Below are 22,276 nucleotides of genomic sequence, written 5' to 3' on the forward strand. Positions count from 1 at the left end.
GAATTTAACTATTTTTCAGGACAGAGGAATTATTTTGCACTAGGCAAAGTGATTTACACAAACACACCGTTAAGTTTTTGACATGTGCAGAGTTCCCGTTGTGAAAGAGTAGTTTTTGTAGAAGTTTCTCTTGAATGATGATCGTTGGTTATAACTTAAGCTTGTCATTATGATTGATGGTTGATAAAGCTCGGCTTTGTCTTCAGATTCCGCAGTTGCTGGAGGTATATAGAGTTTAGCATAAATGTAATTTCATAAATAAATATGACACTTTTCCAGTTAATGTGATGAGCATTCTTTCTCTCAGTTAAAAAAAAAAAAAAAAAAAAAAAAAAAAACCCTCTCTTCATCTTCACATTTTTTTCAGAAGAAACACTACCAATAATCAGTCAGTCTCAGTGTAAATGCCAAAATTGACAACTTGAGATACAACAACAGAATGCCCATAAATTTGACAGATAACGTCTCGTATTAAGTTTTCAGCTGAATCTGCAGCATTGTCATGATGCACTCTTTAATCAATGGCATGCCCTATATCTCCATGCTGGGGCACTGAAGCACAGACTAACTCAGTGTCCAGTAGGTACCACAACATGTGTATATGCTGCGATCACCGTCCCATCTTGAAGGCGTGTGGCATCCATCTGTATCAGTTGACATGGAAAAAAGTCACAAAACTTTCAAACTATTTTTGTCTCTATTTAGCTACTAAAAGTGGTTTCAGGTATCACAGTCATCATGCGTCAGTTAGGTAAACATTACACCACATCTGGTAATTCATATAGTACTCAGATTTCAGTGGAAATGATGCGAGTGGACATGTTCACAAGGAAAATATAGTCCCAATCATGTAGACGATCCAGAGTTGACTTATTACCAGGAATCTGCAGTAATGAAACTGTGTGGTCCATGCTGCTGAACACTTGATTATGAATGTATTCCACTCATCTTCATCTAGCAGGATCTGTTTCTCAGATCATTGAGCGGTTTCACATGGCCATCACATTATTTTGTCCATGCCAAGATTTGGCTCGCTAAGGATGAGCTCTATCACAATGTATTGACCATCTCAATCATGCTGTACTGCTCAGTGTCTTGTGTCAAAGAATGGAAAGTCCAGGCTGGATTGTAACAATATTATCGAAAGTATAATTGTTATTCACCGTATAGCTGATATGCTGAGTCACAGATAGGCACAATATAAAGACTGTCACGCAATAAGCTTTCGGCCAACACACACACATGATCACAGCCTCTGGCAGCTGATGCCAGTCAGGCTGGCAGCTGATGCCAGTCAGGCTTCAGCTGCCAGAGACTGTTGTCGTGTGCGTGCGTGCGTGCGTATGTTGTCTGTATTTGACGAAGGCCTTCTTGGCCAATAGCTTATTGTATGACAATCTTTTTGTTGTCCCTATCAGTGTCTTGTGTCTAACTGTTTGTTGTGCAGCACATTAACAATTACTTTTTCAGATCAATAGTATTTAACCACTTCTACAAATATTAGACATTCATTTGTAGACCTTATTACAGTAAATTGGCATTTATAAAATTAATACTAACAGTTTTATTTTCTGCAACTAACTATTAAAGGGCATAATTAGTATCACTTCTAGTGGGGGGGGGGGCTACCTTCATAGTCTCAGATGTTATTGAATTTAGCATATGTTAAAATTCAGGAGTAAGAAACATGTATTTCTTTGTTTTCTCCGAAAAAATTCTGCCCTGAGATACAGGCCTCCAAAGATGACGCTGCGAATGACATTTTGAAGACGCGAATTTTAGATATTTTTTTTTCTGTAATAGTTCTAGATATGCTGTTAGAGTTTTTTATATTTGAAAGATAATTGCTTTATGGTTACAATGGTATCCTCTGTTTGAACATATCTGTCAGAGTTCTTTTACTGCCGCCTTTTGAATTTTTTTTATAATTTACAGAAATTTTTTTTTTCAATAACGCCAATCCATAAAAGTTGGATTTTTTTTCTATTGATTACTACCATGTAGTAATATATTCTCTGTCTAGGAGAGCTTCCTCTTTTAAGTTGGTCAAGTTTTATTTTAAAAAATCATTTTTTTAACGTTGAAGGGTAATGTATGTCTTCACTGAAGTTGTTTCTTACTAATTTCTTTGTTACAGTGTTTTTTTCGATTGCCTTTGTTGCAGTTATTTCTTATCACTTTCTTTGTTGCAGATGTTCCTTACACTTTGTTTTAGTTTCTTGTCAGTTTCTTTGTTGTGGTTGTTCATTGCAGGTTTCTGTATTGTAGTTGTTCAGTGCTAATTTGTTTACTGAAGAGGCTTCAAAGAAATCTGAGGTCATACAGTGAGTTCTGTGTTTTCGTGAGGAATTTGCCATTTGACACAGTTGCAGTGTGTTTTGTGAAAAGGACTATTTGAAATGCCATCGGACTTTGGCCACAGTAGAGTGAAATGTGCTGACTATTTTCATATATAAGATATATAAGACAAACAAAAAAAACAGACTTTGTTCAGGTTGGGAATAAGTGTTCTCATTTGAAGACTCTGTTTCAAAGTGAAGATGTTTCCAGTGATGACCTTTTGTGTTCTAAATGTTTTGACAGAATAACAACAATGATAGTATCTGAAGAAGGTGAAGCCTCCCATGGTGCAGATGATGCAGATTTTGCACTAGTAGAGGAAGAATTAAATACCCTGAATCAGTCAGCTACAGAGGTAGGTGTTAGTCCTGTTAAGAAAGAAACAGTGGTCAGTGAAGTCGAGTCATAAGCTCTATGCATCAAGAAAGTGCAGAGAAAGTACTAAAAATATGGATGAATACACCGCAGCAAAACTGACCACACCCTTCAAAGCAGAAATTCCATCTTCAGAAGAAAATGAACCTAAGTAGTCTTGTACCTCTTGCCAGGAGTTTTTCACAAATATCACTTCAGCTGTTGAATATTGTGAATCCTACAGTGAAAAGGTGCAAGTTTTAACTATTATTCCAGACACATTTTCAAAGAAAACAATTTTGAACCATGTTTCATCAATATCACAGTAGGGCCTACATAGTAGACAAATCAAGAAATGTGAGGTCTGTAAAAGTAGTCTTTGGAAGACCGGATTCCTATTATGGTCATCGTATAGAAGCAGCTCAAGTTCAGATAGTGCAGTCATCTTATCAGGAAGATAGATGGGATTGTTCTCACTAGAGTGTCAACAAAAAAGACACTATAACTGTAACAGGTCAAAAACTTGTGGAAGTGAAGAGATACATGACTCGCAGTATTAAATAAATTTTTGCAATTTATAAGAGCAACTTTATAACTTCACCTATGGGAAGATGAAAACTTCATGCACTATGTCTTTTTATGTGTGTACTGTGCGAATTTTGAACTTTGTGTGGTAACTTTGAAGAACTTAGTGGAGCACATGACATATGGCACCTTGGTTGGGTGTGTGAAGTCATCAGTAGTCTGTGACGTAAAGTGGGAGACTTGTTTGTTTCAAGAATGTGGTGACTGCCTTGGAAAGGGAGGACTGTCTTTACAGACACGTGGCCTGGAAGACGTAGCAGATAACTCTGCAAAAATTACGTATGTGACGTGGGAGGAAAATAAACTAATTAAGAAAACTGTTGCCTTTGACAGTTTCATTGATGAATTTGGTAAATGGTCAATGAAAGCAGTAATACACCAGCATCTGAAGAAATTGCAACAACATATTGGAGAAGTGAAAGGGTGTGTACATGCTGAAGAACTATGTTTAATGCTTCACTGTGATTTTTCTGAGAACTAGTCTGTAGTTCTCCCACAAGAAGTACAAGGGTATCATTGAAGTAATGACCAAGTTTACATTTTTACAGGTTTGACATATTTTCAAAACAAGACCACAAATGTTGCAGTTATAAGTGATGACACAGGACATGACTCAGCACATGCTTTGCTAGCAATGTGCAAAATTCTTCAACTGCAAACAGGAGCAGAGAAGATGATCATTATTTCTGATGGTGCTCGTAGTCATTTTAAAAATTCTTACCAGCTGTTTGAATTGAGTAAGTCGCTTGTGCCAACTGACTGGGTATACAATGCTACTGGTCATGGGAAGGGGCCTTGTGATGGTATAGGAGGCCTGCTGAAGCACCATGCTACAAAACATAATCTTTCCAGACCAAGTACAGCTGCTGCAATTCAGAATACTGAGGATTTTATGAGAGTCGTGAAATCATACACACCCACAGCCCTCATTCTTCTGTCCAAAGAGGAAATCGAAGTATTCCATGAGCAGGAAAAAGAAGAATGGTCCAAACAAACTACTCCTGTGAAAGGAATTCAGAAGACACACTTTTGGACTCAAAGTTATGGGCGAACTCATATTGCACGCACATTAAAGAGCAAGTAGTAGTAGTAGTAGTAGTAGTAGTTGTTGTTGTTGTTGTTGTAGCAGCTTTATTCATCCGTAGATCTCTTTACAAGGATATAGGGCATGTCAAAGTATTTACAAGTTTAGACCAATTTAAAATAAGTTAATTCGTTACACATATATTTACAGACTTCTAGTTAGAGACAATCATTAGATTTACTCCTGGTATACAATACTTTTTTTACAAGTAACTTAATGCCACACTGTTCACTCATATGTCACACACACACCTGGTGATCTCTGGGCCATTTTCTGTACTACAACTTCCCATTTGCTATCCTGAAAAACTGAGTAAGCATCCCTCCATAATGAGTGAGATATTGAGCTTAGAAAGAGGAAGAGGTGTTAGTATTGTGCTATGCATAGTTTCGGTGTAAGTATTTCTAGAAAGGAAAAAAAAAAAACATAAAGTGAAGGTGTTATGTGGAATGTTGGATGTTTTATAATCATTATTATTATTCTTTCTTTCTTTTCTCAGACGTTATGTCTGGTCAAAAATGGAAAGTGACACGGACCTTGATCAAGCGTGACTTCCTTTTAACTGTACGGTATATGTTATATTGCATTTAGGAACTTTCGGGTTATTGAACACGTATCAATAATTACGGATTTCTGTAGTTGTATATATACGTTTGGATGTAGCTGTATTGCATTGATGTACTGGTGGATATTGTGTGGTATGACTCCTGTAGTTGATAGTATAATCAGTATAACGTCAACTTTATCCTGATGCCACATGTCCTTGACTTCCTCAGCCAGTTGGATGTATTTTTCAATTTTTTCTCCTGTTTTCTTCTGTATATTTGTTGTATTGGGTATGGATATTTCGATTAGTTGTGTTAATTTCTTCTTTTTATTGGTGAGTATGATGTCAGGTTTGTTATGTGGTGTTGTTTTATCTGTTATAATGGTTCTGTTCCAGTATAATTTGTATTCATCATTCTCCAGTACATTTTGTGGTGCATACTTGTATGTGGGAACGTGTTGTTTTATTAGTTTATGTTTTATGGCAAGTTGTTGATGCATTATTTTTGCTACATTGTCATGTCTTCTGGGGTATTCTGTATTTGCTAGTATTGTACATCCACTTGTGATGTGATCTACTGTTTCTATTTGTTGTTTGCAAAGTCTGCATCTATCTGTTTTGGTATTGGGATCTTTAATAATATGCTTGCTGTAATATCTGGTGTTTATTGTTTGATCCTGTATTGCAATCATGAATCCTTCCGTCTCACTGTATATATTGCCTTTTCTTAGCCATGTGTTGGATGCGTCTTGATCGATGTGTGGCTGTGTTAGATGATATGGGTGCTTGCCATGTAGTGTTTTCTTTTTCCAATTTACTTTCTTCGTATCTGTTGATGTTATGTGATCTAAAGGGTTGTAGAAGTGGTTATGAAATTGCAGTGGTGTAGCCGATGTATTTATATGAGTGATTGCTTTGTGTATTTTGCTAGTTTCTGCTCGTTCTATAAAGAATTTTCTTAAATTGTCTACCTGTCCATAATATAGGTTTTTTATGTCGATGAATCCCCTTCCTCCTTCCTTTCTGCTTAATTTGAATCTTTCTGTTGCTGAATGTATGTGATGTATTCTATATTTGTGGCATTGTGAGCGTGTAAGTGTATTGAGTGCTTCTAGGTCTGTGTTACTCCATTTCACTACTCCAAATGAGTAGGTCAATATTGGTATAGCATAAGTATTTATAGCTTTTGTCTTGTTTCTTGCTGTCAATTCTGTTTTCAATATTTTTGTTAGCCTTTGTCTATATTTTGCTTTTAGTTCTTCTTTAATATTTGTATTATCTATTCCTATTTTTTGTCTGTATCCTAGATATTTTCTTCTTGTTTAGTGTGTAATCTTCTTGTTTAGTGTGTTTTCCCTTGACTATGCTATTTTTCTTACATTTGTCTGTTCCAAAAGCCATATTTATATCATTGCTGAATACTTCTGTTATCTTTAGTAATTGGTTGAGTTGTTGATTGGTTGCTGCCAGTAGTTCTAGATCATCCATGTATAGCAAATGTGTGATTTTGTGTGGGTATGTTCCAGTAATATTATATCCATAATTTGTATTATTTAGCATGTTCGATAGTGGGTTCAGAGCAAGACAGAACCAGAAAGGACTTAAATGAGTCTCCTTGGTATATTCCACGCTTAATCTGTATTGGCTGTGATGTGATATTATCTGAATTTGTTTGGATATTAAGTGTGGTTTTCCAGTTTTTCATTACTATGTTTAGGAACTGTATCAATTTAGGATCTACTTTGTATATTTCCAATATCTGTAGTAACCATGAGTGGGGTACACTATCAAAAGGTTTTTGGTAATCAATGTATGCGTAGTGTAGCGACCTTTATTTAGTTTTAGCTTGATATGTCACCTCTGCATCTATTATCAGTTGCTCTTTACATCCTCGTGCTCCTTTGCAGCAGCCTTTTTGTTCTTCATTTATAATTTTGTTCTGTGTTGTATGTGTCATTAATTTCTGTGTAATGACTGAAGTTAATATTTTGTAGATTGTTGGTAGGCATGTTATGGGACGATATTTAGCTGGGTTTGCTGTGTCTGCTTGATCTTTAGGTTTCAGATAAGTTATTCCATGTGTAAGTGTATCAGGGAATGTGTATGGGTCTGCAATGTAACTGTTAAATAATTTAGTTAGATGTGAATGTGTTGAGGTGAACTTCTTTAGCCAGAAATTTGCTATTTTATCATTTCCAAGGGCTTTCCAATTGTGCGTAGAATTAATTGCTCGGGTGACTTCATGTTGCAAAATTATCACTTCAGGCATTTGTGGTATCATCTTGTATCAGTCTGTTTCTGCTTGTATCCACCGTGCATGCCTGTTATGTTGTACTGGGTTTGACCATATGTTGCTCCAGAAGTGTTCCATGTCTGTTATGTTTGGTGGATTGTCTATTTTAATGTGTGTGTTATCTATTGTTTGGTAAAATCTCTTTTGGTTTGTGTTGAATGTTTGGTTTTGTTTCCTTCTATTTTCACTTTTTTTGTACCTTCTAAGTCGTTTGGCCAATGCTTGTAATTTCTGCTTCTTTTCATCTAATTGCTCTATTGCTTCTTGTTGTGAGATTTTACCTAACCTTTTTCGTTTTTTGTCTGATATTTCATTTCTTATAAATTGTGTTAGCTTTTCTCAGTTTTTCTATTCTGATCTGTAGCTTGTGTTGCCATGCTGATTTTGTGGGTTTCTTCTGTGTGTTGGTTGGTTCTGATCTCTGCCTAGTGTGTATATTTAGTGTAGTGAGTGCTCCTACATAAACCAGTAGTTGTAACTCTTCCATAGTTGTATTTTCATTTATTTTGTTGTGTATGATTGTGTTGATAGTTGTTATTGTTGTTTCGACTTGTGGGTTATTTGGTGGTCTATGCAAGATTGGTCTAATGTCTGTATTTGTGTCTTTGTATTCTATATATGTCAACTGAAATTTCTCTTCTATATCTAATATGTGTGTCACTTCGTGTTCTATTTGTGCTTGTTCTGGTGGCTGTCTTAAGATTTCGTTTTCCTCTGATTGTGTAATTGACGCGTTTTGTTCTTTGTTTGTTTTCTCTGGGATGTTTGAGTCCATTACTGTATTTTCTTCTTCTTCTGATTGCACATAATTTTGTTCCAGTATTTGTTGTACTTGTTGTTTGATGTTTTCTAATTCTGACTGGGGTATCCTGTTATTTTTTATTATTACACGGATCTGATCAGCTAGTCGTTGTTCTGTTAAAAATTTTAATTCCGGGTATCTGGTAATAAATGTTGTGTATACTTGTGATCTGTATCCAGTTGTGTTGGTTCCTAGGTTTGTTGCTTGGTAATAACAGAACATGAGGTGTCGATTAACTTCATCTGACCATCTCATCCTCTGTCTTTGTTTTCCTTCTAGGGTGGTTGCAGGAAGCATATCCTGCAAAACACCTCTATTTGGATTTAAATCATTTTCCAGTTGGCTAGCAGTGTCGTTACCATTGTGGGTGGGCATAGGGTTCAAGCGTCGTCCCCGACCATGACGGCGCTTGACCGAGGCTTCTTTAGTTCTGTCCTGAACCAAGTAATCACACTAAAATGGGGGTTAGCCCTATTAGTGGTTTGTTCTTTTCGTCGCCTTTTACGACTGGCAGAACATACCGGAGGCCTATTCTTTTCCCGGGCCTCCACGGGTTTATTATTATTATTATTATTATTATTTATTTATTTGTATAATTTTTTTATCAAATCCCTACTCTGTTTTATCTAAGTAATCCTTCAGTGTATAAAATTTATTGCATAACAGGTACTTTTTAGGTGCCTTTTTAAATTAGTGTATTTTTGCAATTTTTTAAATTTCTTTTGGTAATTTATTGTACAGTTGTATTCCTTGGCAGAAAATGATGTTTTGAGTTTTATGTTTATTTTTTCTTGGTAAATGTAAGTTGAGTCTATCTCTTGTTACATGGTCATGGACAGAGCTGTTTGTGCAGTAATTACCAATGTTATTTTTGATGTTTACAACTGACAGGTAAATGTATTCACATGGACCAGTTAAAATCCCCAGTGTTTTGAACAGATCTTTATAGTGAACTCGACTAGTATTTTTGGCTATTATTCTTATGGCTCTTTTCTAGAGTTTGAAAATTGTGTTCGTATTATGTGCATTTGTTCCCCAAAAAAGAACGCCATAGCCAAGAATTGAGCGTATATACGAATAACATGTAACTAAAAGACACTGCATATTACACACTGATGATAGGATTCTAAGGGCATAACATGCTGAGACATTCTGTTTGCAAGTACCTTCCAGTGTTCACACCACTTCAACTGAGAATCAGTATTCATTCCTAGAAATTTTGCATTTGTTACACAGTCTATAGAGGTGCCATCTACATTTAATTTAACATTGTCATTTTTCCTCTTCAAACTGAATTTCATGGCATTAGTTTTCTTTATGTTCAGTGTCACTTTATTGCTTATTGACCAATCATAAACTTCCTTGAGAGTTTCATTTGCTTTCTAGGCAAGGCGTTCTCTTGTTTTCTCAGTGACTATAATATTGCTGTCATCAGCGAAGAGAATTTTTTCACCATGAGTAACACTACTGGGAAAGTCATTGATGTATATCAGTAGTAGTAATATTGGTCGTAATGTGCTACCTTGCGGAACCCCTATATTAATGTATTTTGGTTCTGATAAGTGTTTTACTGATTCAAGTATATGTTATCTCTACTGTTTGTACCCTATCTGCTAGAAAGAAAGAAGAAATTTCTTTTGTTTGGCGAACACCTCAGAAACAGCAGGATCATATTCAGATTGACAACTTGGGAAGGGGGATGTTAGTGGCGTGTGTGTGTGACTGTGACTGGTAGATTGCAGATTATAGACACCAGTTGTGAGTTAACCAAAATTGTAATGAACTTTATGCTACCACATGGGCCGGCTGCTGGATATAGGTTTCCAGCTGAAGGACAGCACCAATGTGATGTGTGATCAGTGCTCACTTCCTGTTCACAATGTTTGGAAGAATGTAAGTGCTCCATTTTCTATTGGTTCAACAGGAAGGCATCACTCTACATCAAAGGAAGATACTGAAGCAGTGGAATACATTTTTAGTTGATTGACTGGCTAATTTCAGTTCAAAACATAGTGCACAGAAGTTGCATAAATTGAAACCTTAAAGTCTCTGGACCCTTCACACACTTTTTGGAACCATTTAAAATGCTTCAAAAATGAGTCTCTTAATCATATTTCAAAACTAAAATTATGTTTAATAAGGCTAGGTTTTGATTTTTATGAACCTGTTATATGGTTTGTGGTAATAAAACAGGTTTTATGTATGGCAAAAATTTCAATTGTTTATAAAACCTGTTCAACCTAAAAGTGGAAGCTCTCTTTTTCAGGGAATGTAGAACTATATGGTACTAATTAACAGAAAAAAATCAAAATTTTATGGATTGCATTTTTGAAAAAAAGCTTTTTCCATAAATTATAAAAAAATTCAGAATGCTATAGTAAAAGAACTTTGACAGATAAGTCCAAATGGAGGTTTTTTTGTAATCATAAAGCAATTATCCTTCAAATTAAAAAAAAAAATGTAGAACTGTTCCAGAGCTACAGCGTTTTAAAATTTTTCCAAAATTCGCATCTTCAAAATGGTATGTGCATTGTCATCTTTGCAGAGCTGTATCTTGAGGCAGAAATTTTTTTGGAGGAAGCAAAGAAATACTTCTTCCTTACTTAGTCGTTCATTTTAACATACGCTAAGTTCAATCACATCCAAGACTATGAAGGTAAGACTTTTTCTTAGCCTGCCTGAATTGATATAAAGTATGCCAAACAAAGAAAGTGATATTGCTCACAAAAAAATGATATACTGTTAAGAGCCTATTTTCTATGGATTTTGGTTCAAACATTGTAATTTGGTACTATCAGAATCAACCATTTAAGACTATCAGACAATTAATTGTTTTATCACCCTATGCTAATCTCTTCTGTTTTTGTTTACCTGTGTATGTGTTCCATAGTGTTCTTTCATGAGAAAATTGTGGTGTATCTAATTTGGACCCAGGTCAGACTGTATAGGAAAACAACAGCTTTTTTCCTTCCTGTACAAACAGATTAATTTAACCTATTGCTAAATTACTGTATTCCTGTTGTCTGCATAATTGAAAACCACTGTTTAAATAATGTCAGTCACTTGAAATATTATTTGAATTGTAAATGCAAATGAGGTAGTTTCCACTGACACAGAAAACAAGAATTTGATAGCCAAATGAAGGGGATAAACCGAAGCAGATGTAATGCCCAAAGAATGTCAACTTTGTCTTTGGTAATGAAGTTAAAGTTCCAAAAGAAGTCAGATTAGAGTAGGAGAGTAAAATATTGTGACTAAAGTTTGCATCCTTTCGATAAAAATATTTGTAACCAATGAAATTTTGTCTTTGTGATCGTGGTACATGTTTCCAAATAGTGTAATCAGATGCCAGCTTGATCTACTGAATGATTTTCTTTCCATGGCTTTTTAAAGTAATTGTTGTCTGTATATTTCATCTGATTCACAAGCTGTAGTAGTGTGCCGTCATAAAATTCTCTGGATTGTTTATTGGCAACATAATTTCATGCAGGGTTGACCAAGTTTGAAGAGGAGTCTGCTTTTTCATGTCAAATGTTAATAAACGGACTGCAAAATTCAACATGGCTGTAATTATCATGAAGAGAATCCATAAAAAAAAAGACTTCTCAAAACTGCAACTTCAGATGAGAACTTGGGGAAGTACCCATCTGATGAAAGATGTATAAATTAGCTGGCACTTCTGTCATATCAGGAGATGAGATGCTGAGCAAAATAAAATGGAAATTATTTTCTCAGGATTTTTATACCATTTAAAAAAATCTTCCCTGATATCCTAATTTTTTATTCCATCTTTCCTTTTACAATCTTTGGTACCCTTAAAAAATTTCCTTCTAGCACTTTGAATATGTCTTCCTTTGATGCGATAATGTTCTGGGTTGTTGGGGCGCATCACATTCCTCTTCAGACTTCATCAGTGCTTGACACTTTGGTCCTTCTGTTGGGACCATCTTCAAGATTCTACTGGTGTCCCTGGACGCCTGAGCACTTGAGGAAGACTGAGTCACATTCAGTTAGAAAAGACTATCTTCCTGTACTTTTGTAAAGAAGTGGAATTAATGGGTAAAAATCATTGGGCTGTCATTGTAGGACCGTTATCATTGGGTAAATCCTGAAAGCAGACATTGAAAGAGAGAGGGAATCCAAAATATTATCCTAGTTGTGCTGCCTTGTTTGCTTCACAGAAGGTGTTTGTGTTCATCATTTGCCACGTCTGAGTGTTTACTTACTTAATAGACGGTAGCTCCAAAGATGGAAGCATGTAGCCATAATCTTTTCTGAAATTCCTCTTATTCTTCAATATTTCAACTGCTTACAGACTATCTTTTTATAAATATTACTCTTTCTAGCTAGTGCTTGTATGTTCTTAAAATCCTTAATTTGATTACATTCTTCACGGTGGTCTGCTACTGCTTATTTTACATTTTGTCTTAAACATGTGTGGGATTCATGCTCTTCAATGCATTTTCTTGTTGTCCTTCCAGTTTCACCCATAGATTCCTTGTCATAACCACATGTCACTTCATACATCCTCTTAGTGTGGATTTGGCCAGGCAATCTGTTGCAGCCTTCTATTTTGTGCTGTCTGGAAAATGTAGTCCTTCTAACATTCTTCCAAAGGATCCTACCGAAGAGGACATTTATTCTAGTAACTAGTGGTAATCTTACAGAATGTGCAGGAGATTCCTCATTCTTCTTGTTTGCATAATTACTACTACTACTACTACTACTACTACTGTTTCATTTTAGGGCTCTATTTATGGAAAGATCATCATACCATTAGATAATAATGTTTCCTTCAGGAAAGCCAACTCTAATCACGAGGTCAAACTTTCACAGATATGGAATATTTATGGAAGGGAAGTCCAGGAAACAGATAAAATATCTAAGAATGAAGTATTTTGTATTCTGTGATGTCTCTGGTGAAAATATGATAAATTTACAGCAGTTCTCAAAATGAAATTTTCACACTGCAGCAGAGTATGCGCTGATATGACACTTCCTCGCAGATTAAAACTGTGTGCCGGACCGAGACTCCAACTCGGGACCAATGCCTTTTGCGGGCAAGTGCTCTACCATTAATTTCATTCTGGAAACATCACGCAGGCTGTGGCTAAGCCATGTCTCTGCAATATCTTTTCTTACAGGAGTGCTAGTTCTGCAGGGTCCGCAGGAGAGCTTCTGTGAAATTTGGAAGATAGAAGACGAGGTACTGGCAGAATTGAAGCTGTGAGGACAGCTTGAGAGTTCTGCTCGGGTAGCTCAGGTGGTAGAGCACTTGCCCGCAAAAGGCAAAGGTCCCGAGTTTGAGTCTCAGTCCGGCATACAGTTTTAATCTGCCAGGAAGTTAAAATAGTTCTAGCTGTTGTACAGTGCACCTGTCCATCAAAACTGGGGAAAACCTGTTAAAATAACTTTGTGACACTCTACGAAGTTTCTCTGAATTCTGGCTCTTGTAGTTGGACGTAAACAGCATATTAACACTCCCAGTGCAACATATGAAATCATGGTGCACTAGAATTTGCTTCAAACGTTTGGGCATGCCACGTGATCTTACTTTTCCACAGGTCACCTGTGCGGTGTCAAAAAGCTGACAGTACATATTGTTCAACATTTACTACTAGGTAACTAGAAATTAGACTTTTATTATAATTTTCACGGGTAAGTAAATAAAATAAGCGGAAGACATACTTTTTACACATTGTAATAAAATTTACAGTTATCTTCCTGTTCACATACAATATTTTCATTTGTTTCTAAAGTTGATTTTGATTTCTTTGCTAGAACCATCGTACCTCTCTCCTCTATAAAATATCCTTCAGCCCATCGTTGTCTTGCATAAAGTCAGAAAAGCCACTTCCAAAATTAATTCTCTCTGGTTCAACTGCTGCTGTCTGCTTATGATTCCTATTAAATCCTCACCACACCGTCACATTTTTCATAGAGCACACTTGTCTTCTCTAGTAAAATCATCTTTCGACCAGCCATGCCCACACAGTTACATATCGAAGAAAATAATAATGCGGACTCTTGTTTATAATATTAAGATAATATTAGTATATTCATTCATTGGCAGCCAGAAGATTTTTATCCAGTAACTCTACTTATTCAGAATAGTGGGGAAAAATAACCTTTTGTTAGGTTGGTACATAAGTTCGTAGCATTTTTGTTTTGCATGTTGGTACTCCGATTGCTATCAGTTTATTTAATGTCGTTGCACAGAGCATGACAAGAAAATGGTTAATTCTTGTTTTAAGGAGGATCATTTTGACATTAGTGACTCTCCCTGTTCATGAAGACCTCCGAGGTTTGATGAAGACGTTTAAATGAATTAATCCACATTGGTCATTTCAGCATATTCGAGAAATGGTGATTGTGATGGACTTCGATCATTCTACCATCGGGAGACATTTGGATGCGATGGGCAAGGTTGAAAAGCCATGCCAGGCCCAAATCTAGGGCAGGGCAAACTGGGGTATCTGCCCTGGGTGGCAGTTTAAGGAAGAAAGTGCTTAGCATCCAGCGTACATTGGTCTTTCGATTATTCACATGATTTTGAAACAGATCCCAGTTGGTTTTTTGAACACATTCTTAGTTGATTTCTAAATGAATCATAAGTTGATTTTTGAATGCGTGTGTAGTGTACCTCCCTGTCACATCTAGAAATAAAAAAACTTTTCTACAGACAATGGGGATGGGGCTGTACAGAATGAGCCGAATAAACCCACACAGGTGAATCCCAATTGCTGTTTGTGTATGTGGTGGATTGAGTTTGCGAATGATTAGCGTTGTTATAATTATTAGTGAATCCATAGCTTTATAACACCATAGTGGAAATAAATGACCAGCAGAAATAACAGGTAGAAAGATTACATTTATCTTCTTGGTGTATCCAAGAAAATGAACTTATGAGAGAAAATTTTTGCCAGATTGCTACCCTACCATTTGTACAGTCCCCAGTTAGTGGCCGCTTTAAGTTATGTTCTCAGAATAGCGCGGAAAACACATTGTACAAACATGTAATAACACCTAACTAGGGAATAAATGTGGGATAACTGATTTGTTGACCTGTTCTCCTAATAGTGGAGAAAACATGTTGTATGAACGTGTAATAATGCCTAATTTGAGAATAAACCCAGGATAACTGCTCTGTTGAGTCTGGTAGGGTTAGTAAAGTTAATTGGGGATGAAGTTTTGACAATGACAGGAATAATTACAAAATTAGTGATGACAAGATTGATTGTTAAAATGAGGAACGAGAAGAAACGGGGACATTACAGAAATTATATTGTTGAATATGACGATCCCAAGGTAGAATATGATGATCCCAAATTTATATAAAGATTTCATACTACTACTTTTCAATCTCGTGCTTGAGAAACTGGAGCGTATGAATGAAATGTGAAACTATTTCCTAACATAAAACGTTTTGCTGGTAGTAGGCTTAATAGGCATTTGATATTAGTATTTCTGAATTATGTTCTGTTATGTTATTTATGTAAATGAGGTACATAAAAATGGCCATTTGTGCCTAAATGGTCTTGCTTATTTAGTGTGTGTTACAATTGCTGCAATATTAAAAAGGTCTGTTTTGTTTTATCTAGCAGACAGCGACTCAACAGAACCAAACCGATCTTGGGTACAATTTGTATTAACAGCTTTTTCAGTACGTATTAGACAACGAAATTTTGATTTTTCATGTAACAAAACATTTGACGAACTTTGATGAGAATAGATTCTTTTACAAAGAAAAGCACATTGTGTAAAGCTGTAGTAAGATAGAGAGAAAAAACTGCTGGGACCTAAGGACTGAAGAAATGTATACTGTCTTGCTTGTCTCTTGTGTTTGCTGGTCTTATGTTTCCTATATTTAATTTTATGTCAGACAAAAGAGAAAGTTATTAGCTAATAGGGAATAAAGTGCAAATTTTCGGAGTAGTTCTTATCCTCCCAGTCACAGAAGTGTTCTTATTCCCCCAGCCAAAAATAATCTCTCCCAGTAATAATTTTTATTTTAAAAAGGGGGCAGGATGTCAAACTAGCCGACTGGAAGCAGGAGAGGTGCCATAGGTTATTTCAGTGTCCACTGTCCTGAATATAGGTTTGATGGCTTGCAATATAAAATATACACGTTTGAATCCCACAGAGGAAATACAGTGATGTGCGATAGAAGAATGCCGTGTGAAGAGGTGTGGCACTGTGCTTTCACACACTTAAGACCGAATAACATGTTTTACATTCCTCGAACACATACATTTTATATATCACTTTCTTCAGAAAGATGTGCACTACAAAATGAACATATTTTTGAAAAATCTATTTTCTATAAAATTTTTAACATCCTATCTCAAACGCTTGAGGGGGTCGGAGAGGCAGGATCCCACTATCATGTTTTTGCTCTGGTTTGGAAATATTGTAGATCTGGGGCTGCCGCATGCTCTAAGCCAAAATCACAATTGGTTGGTCACATATGCGTCTCTGCTTGCTCATCATCAATTGACCCGTGAACAACACTGACCATTCCTATTATGTATTATTACTGCTGACGAGAATTGGTGTCTTTATACTAACATAGGGACAAGAAAGGAATAGTTGAGCCAAAACAAAGAAGCAACTCCCCGTAGTAACACCTGCACACGTTCATAAAAGATAATGTTACACATCTGGTGGAACAGCAACTGTATGATCTACTACAAATTGCTTCTCCGAGGTTTAACCTTCATTGCTGACATTTATTGTCAACAACTCAGATGTCTTGTGGACGCAATCCAAGAATAGTGACCAGGAAGACCGTGAGAAGTGATGCTACTCCATGATAATGCCCACCTGCATTCTGCTAGACTGGCAAGTTACTCTGCACCCACCTTATTCCCCTGACCTTGCATGCTCAGATTTTCCTCTTTCCCGCAGCTTTCAAGGGACTTCCTTTCCAGATGAAAATGTGCTCCGAACCCATCTTGATGAGTTCTTTGCCTCAAAGCCAAGTGATTTCTGCAATCGCAGAATTGAAAATTATCCTGTTGTTGGCAGACAATTGCAAATGGCGAAAGAGAATATATTATTGATGACTAAAGTCTATGTCTGTGTTATGTGTGTCTGTTGTGTTTATTAAATTTGTAGAAGAGAACTACAAGCTTATCCACCAACCCAATATAAGCCAGTGCAACACTGTTTTCTGAAAGTGTTCAGTTGTCCAAGAACATCAGTGGAATCCTTAAGAAGATCCCAGCAGAGGTATCAAAATTTTGAGCGTTTGAGAAGTATGGAGAGGAATATGACACAGCATAATGATGTGTAAGATTTTTCCGTCAGTGACAGTGGCCATGAAAGCCTGCAGACCTGTATGTCTTTTGTTTCTAATACCATTGACTGTGAGAGGTACTCAGTCATTAATTTTCTATAATAATAAAAAAGGCCTCTCAGGCATTCAGCGTGATATTGGCAATTTATGAAGAAAATATTATGAATGACATTGGGGTGAAACTAAGGTGTTGCACAATTCAGAACAATGTGATGTGTGTAACCAGACGAAGATTGGATAACAATCTAGTCACCAGTGAACTACTGCAAAAAGTGCACAAAATACTTGGAGAAAATAGACACTTTACATGATCATAATTAACAGATACTTTTGCTCACAATCCACAAAGATTTGTTTGACACTGTAATTAACATATTAGGTTAGCTCAAGTTTTGAGCACACTTAGTCCAAAATTTCTTCTCGGCAATAGTAACACCCATAGAATTGGTGTGGGTCTTGTTCTTTAGTTGTGTGTGGATTTGTTACTGGTGAAGAGACATGAGTTTTGTATCTGGATGTTGAGATGAAATGGTAGTATAAGTAATAGTATCACACAAGTTGTCCATAGAACCCATGAAATACCATTAGGTTGTCATCCTCCATCCCTTCTGCCCCCTCTTTGTGCTCAGTGAAGATGAGAGCCATAGACTTTTGGGGCTTTTATTAAGTGTTTGGTTGATTCTGTTTATGGAAAGAGGCACCAGTCAATTTTACAGTTACAGTGAGGAGTTAAAAAAATAATTGGCATGTTGAGTTACAGAGTTCACTATCTGAAAATTTGAGTAGTTAGCAAGTTTGAAATGAGTATTGTTTGTTTATTTCCCAAACAACCACAATTTGGTTACCAGTGATTACTACCTCTTCCCCAATGTGAAAAAATTGCATTCATTGCAGGGCTTTAAATGCAGTGGGGAGCTTTGGGATTCCATCAAATCATGGGTAAGGTTTCTGGACACAGAGATGCAATGTGCATGTATACAGAAGCTAGTTCACAACTGCTATACATGCCTTAATGTTGCATAATATTATGTTGAGAAGAAACTTAAGCTTATAACTTTAAAATATATATAAGAAAGTTTGTTATATGTCCTATTGTTATCGTAATAACCACATGAAATTTATTTTCTTTAATGCTGTTATGTCTATCACACTTTCCAAAGTACCAGCATAATTCAGTGATTACTCAGTATAGTGTAGTCTTTCAGGTATGACCATTAGTTATTTCCAGTGAGTATGGGGCAGTATGGAGAATCTCGGATTTAATTGAATTTTCCTTTCTAGAAGCTATCTTATGGCCTATAGTTTTTAGATATATTTTTTGTCCTTAACATGCCATGCAGGTGATGTTTTATTCAGTATTTCTTTGCAGGTTCTAATGCAACAGCAACAGGGGCAGATTGAAGAAGCTTTACGAAAGGCACAACATGATTCACTGAACCAGGCAGCTGCAGAGGCCAATATCAACTTCTCTGAATTGGATGCAGTCCTTCAGCCTATTATTGACTCTTGCACCAAAGATTCAATTTCTTCGGGAAAAGGGTGGATTCTTCAGCACTCATCTCCCCATTCGGACCATGTACTCGCACAGTACTTGCTAAAGAAGTGAGTGGCATTGTACACTGTTGCTAGTTAGCTGCAAAATATAAATTATATGCCACATTTCAATAGGAGTTCTCTCTCTAGAGATGGAGGTCAAGTGAAAGAGATGGCTTGTGAAAGAAAACATAATGTATGGAACTGAATGATAAGTGCAAACACATTAGTGCAAATTTGGAGATTTTTAGAGCTGTGTGATTTTGGGCCTTTGTAACAGTTTGAGGAACAAACATGCAAATTTTTTTAATCCACTGCTGAAATTGCAACCTTCTGTGACTATTAAGGGGACTGAGGAATCACCATTATCATATTCAGTTGGTATTAGATAAGGGATTAAAACAGAAGAATTTCTGTTTCATATCCCTACAAAGTGCTGCATTCAGGTATTTCTATGAGTTGAATGATTCCACTCGTGACTTGTTGGTGCTGTATTCATAGAGTACTGTGTATTTTTGATTATGTGAAGTGCATAATTTTAAATTTCTGAACATTTGAAGCAAGTTGCCTATTGTTACACCCCTTTGAAATCTTACAAGGTCCAGCTCAATATTTGTGCAACTTTTCTCAGCGAGTACTTCTTTACAGATAACTGTATCATCTGCAGAAAGCCTGAGTTTACTATTAATATCGTCTGCAAGGTCTTTTATTAAAAACGTGATAAAGTAAGGGTCCCAATGCACTTCCTAAGGACACAGTTGCAGTTGCTTCTATATCCCTCGATGACTGTCCGTCTCAGATAACACAATGTGTCTTCCCTACCAAGAAATCCTCAAGTCAGACACAAATTTCACTTTATACCCATTTGACCATAGTGTTGACAATAATTATAGGTGCTCTATGGAGGCAAATGCTTTTTGGAAATTGTGGAATGCTGTCTGCTTAGATGTATGGCTTTTTAGGTGTCGTGTGAGAAAAGTGTAAGTTGAGTATCACATGATCGATATTTTCGGAATCCCTGCTGATAAGCATGGTGGAGGTCATTCTGTTCGAGGTACCTAATTATCTTTGAGCTTGAAATATATTCTAGGATTCTACAGCAGATGAATATGAAGTATACTGGATGGTAGATTTATGGATCACTTCTGCTACTCTTATTATAGATGAGTATGACCTCTGCTTCCTTCCAACTACTGGATACAGAGTTTTGTTCAAAGGATGCATGGTTGGTTAAAAGAGGGGCTAATTCAGCCACGTAATTGGTATAGAATCTATAAAGAGACCATTGGGACCTAGAGCTTTGTTCAGTTTTTGCTGTGTCTGCTGTTTCTCATCACCACTGACACGAAAACCCATATTGCTCATTTTTGCAGTAGTGGAATAATTAAATTGGGGCCATAACACTAGATTTTCATCGGTAAAGAAACATTTGCAAATGCAGTTAAACACTTATGTTTTTGTTTTGCTCCCCTCAATTTCAGTCCCTGTCTCATCTCTTGAGTGTCTGGGCACTATCTTTGCAGCCACTCATCCACGAGCAGCCTTTAAATATGTAGATAGCTGGAAATTTAGACCTCAGTACACACACACACACACACACACACACACACACACACACACACACACACACACATCACGCACGCACACCGATCTCCCCCCCCCCCCACACACACGCACACGCACGCACGCACACACACACACACACACACACACACACACACACACACACACACACACACACACTCTTAATATATAAGTGTATTAATTTATGTTCACTTTTGACACATTGTCTTTTATCAAAAAGTCAGTAACCTTGAAAGATGATAACAGGTTGTATAGTGGATATGCTGATAAAACCAATGCACTGAATATGGTCAGTTTGTGTATACAAGAACAAAATAGAGAGCAAATGTGTTTTCTAACCTTTCTCGCAGGGGAAGGAACACACAAGGATAGCGGGACTTTTTAAATAAGGATAAAACTCGAACTAGTTTAAATTTGCCTAGTGTTAAGTGTAAGGTGAAAAATTATTATACATTTGACAATTGATTGTCATCATTTCAGCTCTAGATAAACCCTGGCCTAGACCTTTCATGTATTACGGACTTCAACTTTATATATAGCCATGTGGGTCCTGAAAGTTTTCTAATATTGTCTACACATCTTCTATAAGATCATAGTCCCAGTCATATCTTTTTGAACTCAGCAGAGGACTTCCAACAACCACCCATTTTTTACTATGTTTTCTGCTCATCTCCATTTCGTTTTCAGCACCGTTACAGTTGTGTCTTCCACTCAATTTTTTTTAATTTTCATATCTGTGTTACTAATTCTCAAAATGTCTCTCTCCATTGCTCACTTAGTAACCTTTAGTTTTGGAATGGTTTTATCATTAAAAGTGCATGTCTCACAGTCATAGATTCAAAATTGGCAATATACTCTGATTGTAGATTTTCTGTTTCAGTACACTGTGATATTCAGTTTGAAAACTATATTTGGTTTACCAAACCCTCTCCAAGCCAATTTTACTCTTCTTTTTTTTCCCCCACCTATCCTTTTTCAGCGAATAGTGTTTTGCAGATTATGTTTGACCATTTGCATTCTTGCACACTCGAAATAGTTTATACTTTAGAAAGTAATGAATTTAAAGTGATTGAAATGTCTTTCTGTTGTTTCCAGAGTTATAAATCCTGCAGCTCAGTTCACTCAGAAACTACACATTATTTACTTAGTTAATGATGTGCTTCATCATTGGTGAGTATCTACTGTAAGATATTGTTACACTTGCTAATATCCAAATGTACTATATAAAACATTATGTTTGTGTTGAATATGAAGGACATAATTTACTGCAAAAGATGGTTTATACTTCTACAAAATGTGAATTTATATTATGCTTTCAAGTCACACAGGCTTGCATCCCCTTTGTTGCTAACAGCAAACTTTTAATTTCAAATGTTGTTCTCATATAATTTTGTCTTAGTTTATAACATATTTATACAGGGTGTAAATGTCAATTGTTTACAATTTACTACGTTGACCTAAATTACAGCTCATGCATGCTGCCTGAGATTTTCATTACCCTCTGCTCTCTTATTCCACCATCTATTTTGTTGACATTGTTAATTTAAACTGTCCTGAGAGGCTAATGAAAAAAAGACTTACGTTATCATCATGCAAAAACTAATTACGTTTACAGTTGAGCCTAAATTGATATTCGTACCTTATGAGCACAGTAGTTTTGTTGTAAAAAGGCCAGACAAACAAAGCGATTTAATTGTTAAATTTATGGTGTTATAATTTACAACATTTTGAGGTAAAATTTACACAAGTATAAATTCTACATATAGTAAATGCAATAAGATGAGGTTTTTAATATTCAAAGATCATTTATCCAAAGTCTTACGTGTGTGCATGTGCTGTAACTTAGGTGGCTTTTG

At 36.2% G+C, this 22,276-nt stretch overlaps 1 protein-coding gene across 4 annotated transcripts in view; it reads left to right on the forward strand.

Moving 5' to 3' along the window:
• The window catches only part of LOC124802124 (calcium homeostasis endoplasmic reticulum protein), a 341,070-nt gene that overhangs the window by 37,542 nt on the left and 281,252 nt on the right, over positions 1-22,276 (forward strand). For all 4 annotated transcript variants that reach the window (XM_047263128.1, XM_047263126.1, XM_047263124.1 and 1 more), the window contains 2 exons: positions 18,673-18,905; positions 21,516-21,590. In XM_047263128.1, coding sequence (XP_047119084.1) covers positions 18,673-18,905; positions 21,516-21,590 — 308 coding nt within the window. The remainder of the gene's footprint in view (positions 1-18,672; positions 18,906-21,515; positions 21,591-22,276) is intronic.

The sequence above is a fragment of the Schistocerca piceifrons genome, chromosome 1, assembly GCF_021461385.2.
Source record: "Schistocerca piceifrons isolate TAMUIC-IGC-003096 chromosome 1, iqSchPice1.1, whole genome shotgun sequence".
Lineage (NCBI taxonomy): Eukaryota > Metazoa > Arthropoda > Insecta > Orthoptera > Acrididae > Schistocerca > Schistocerca piceifrons.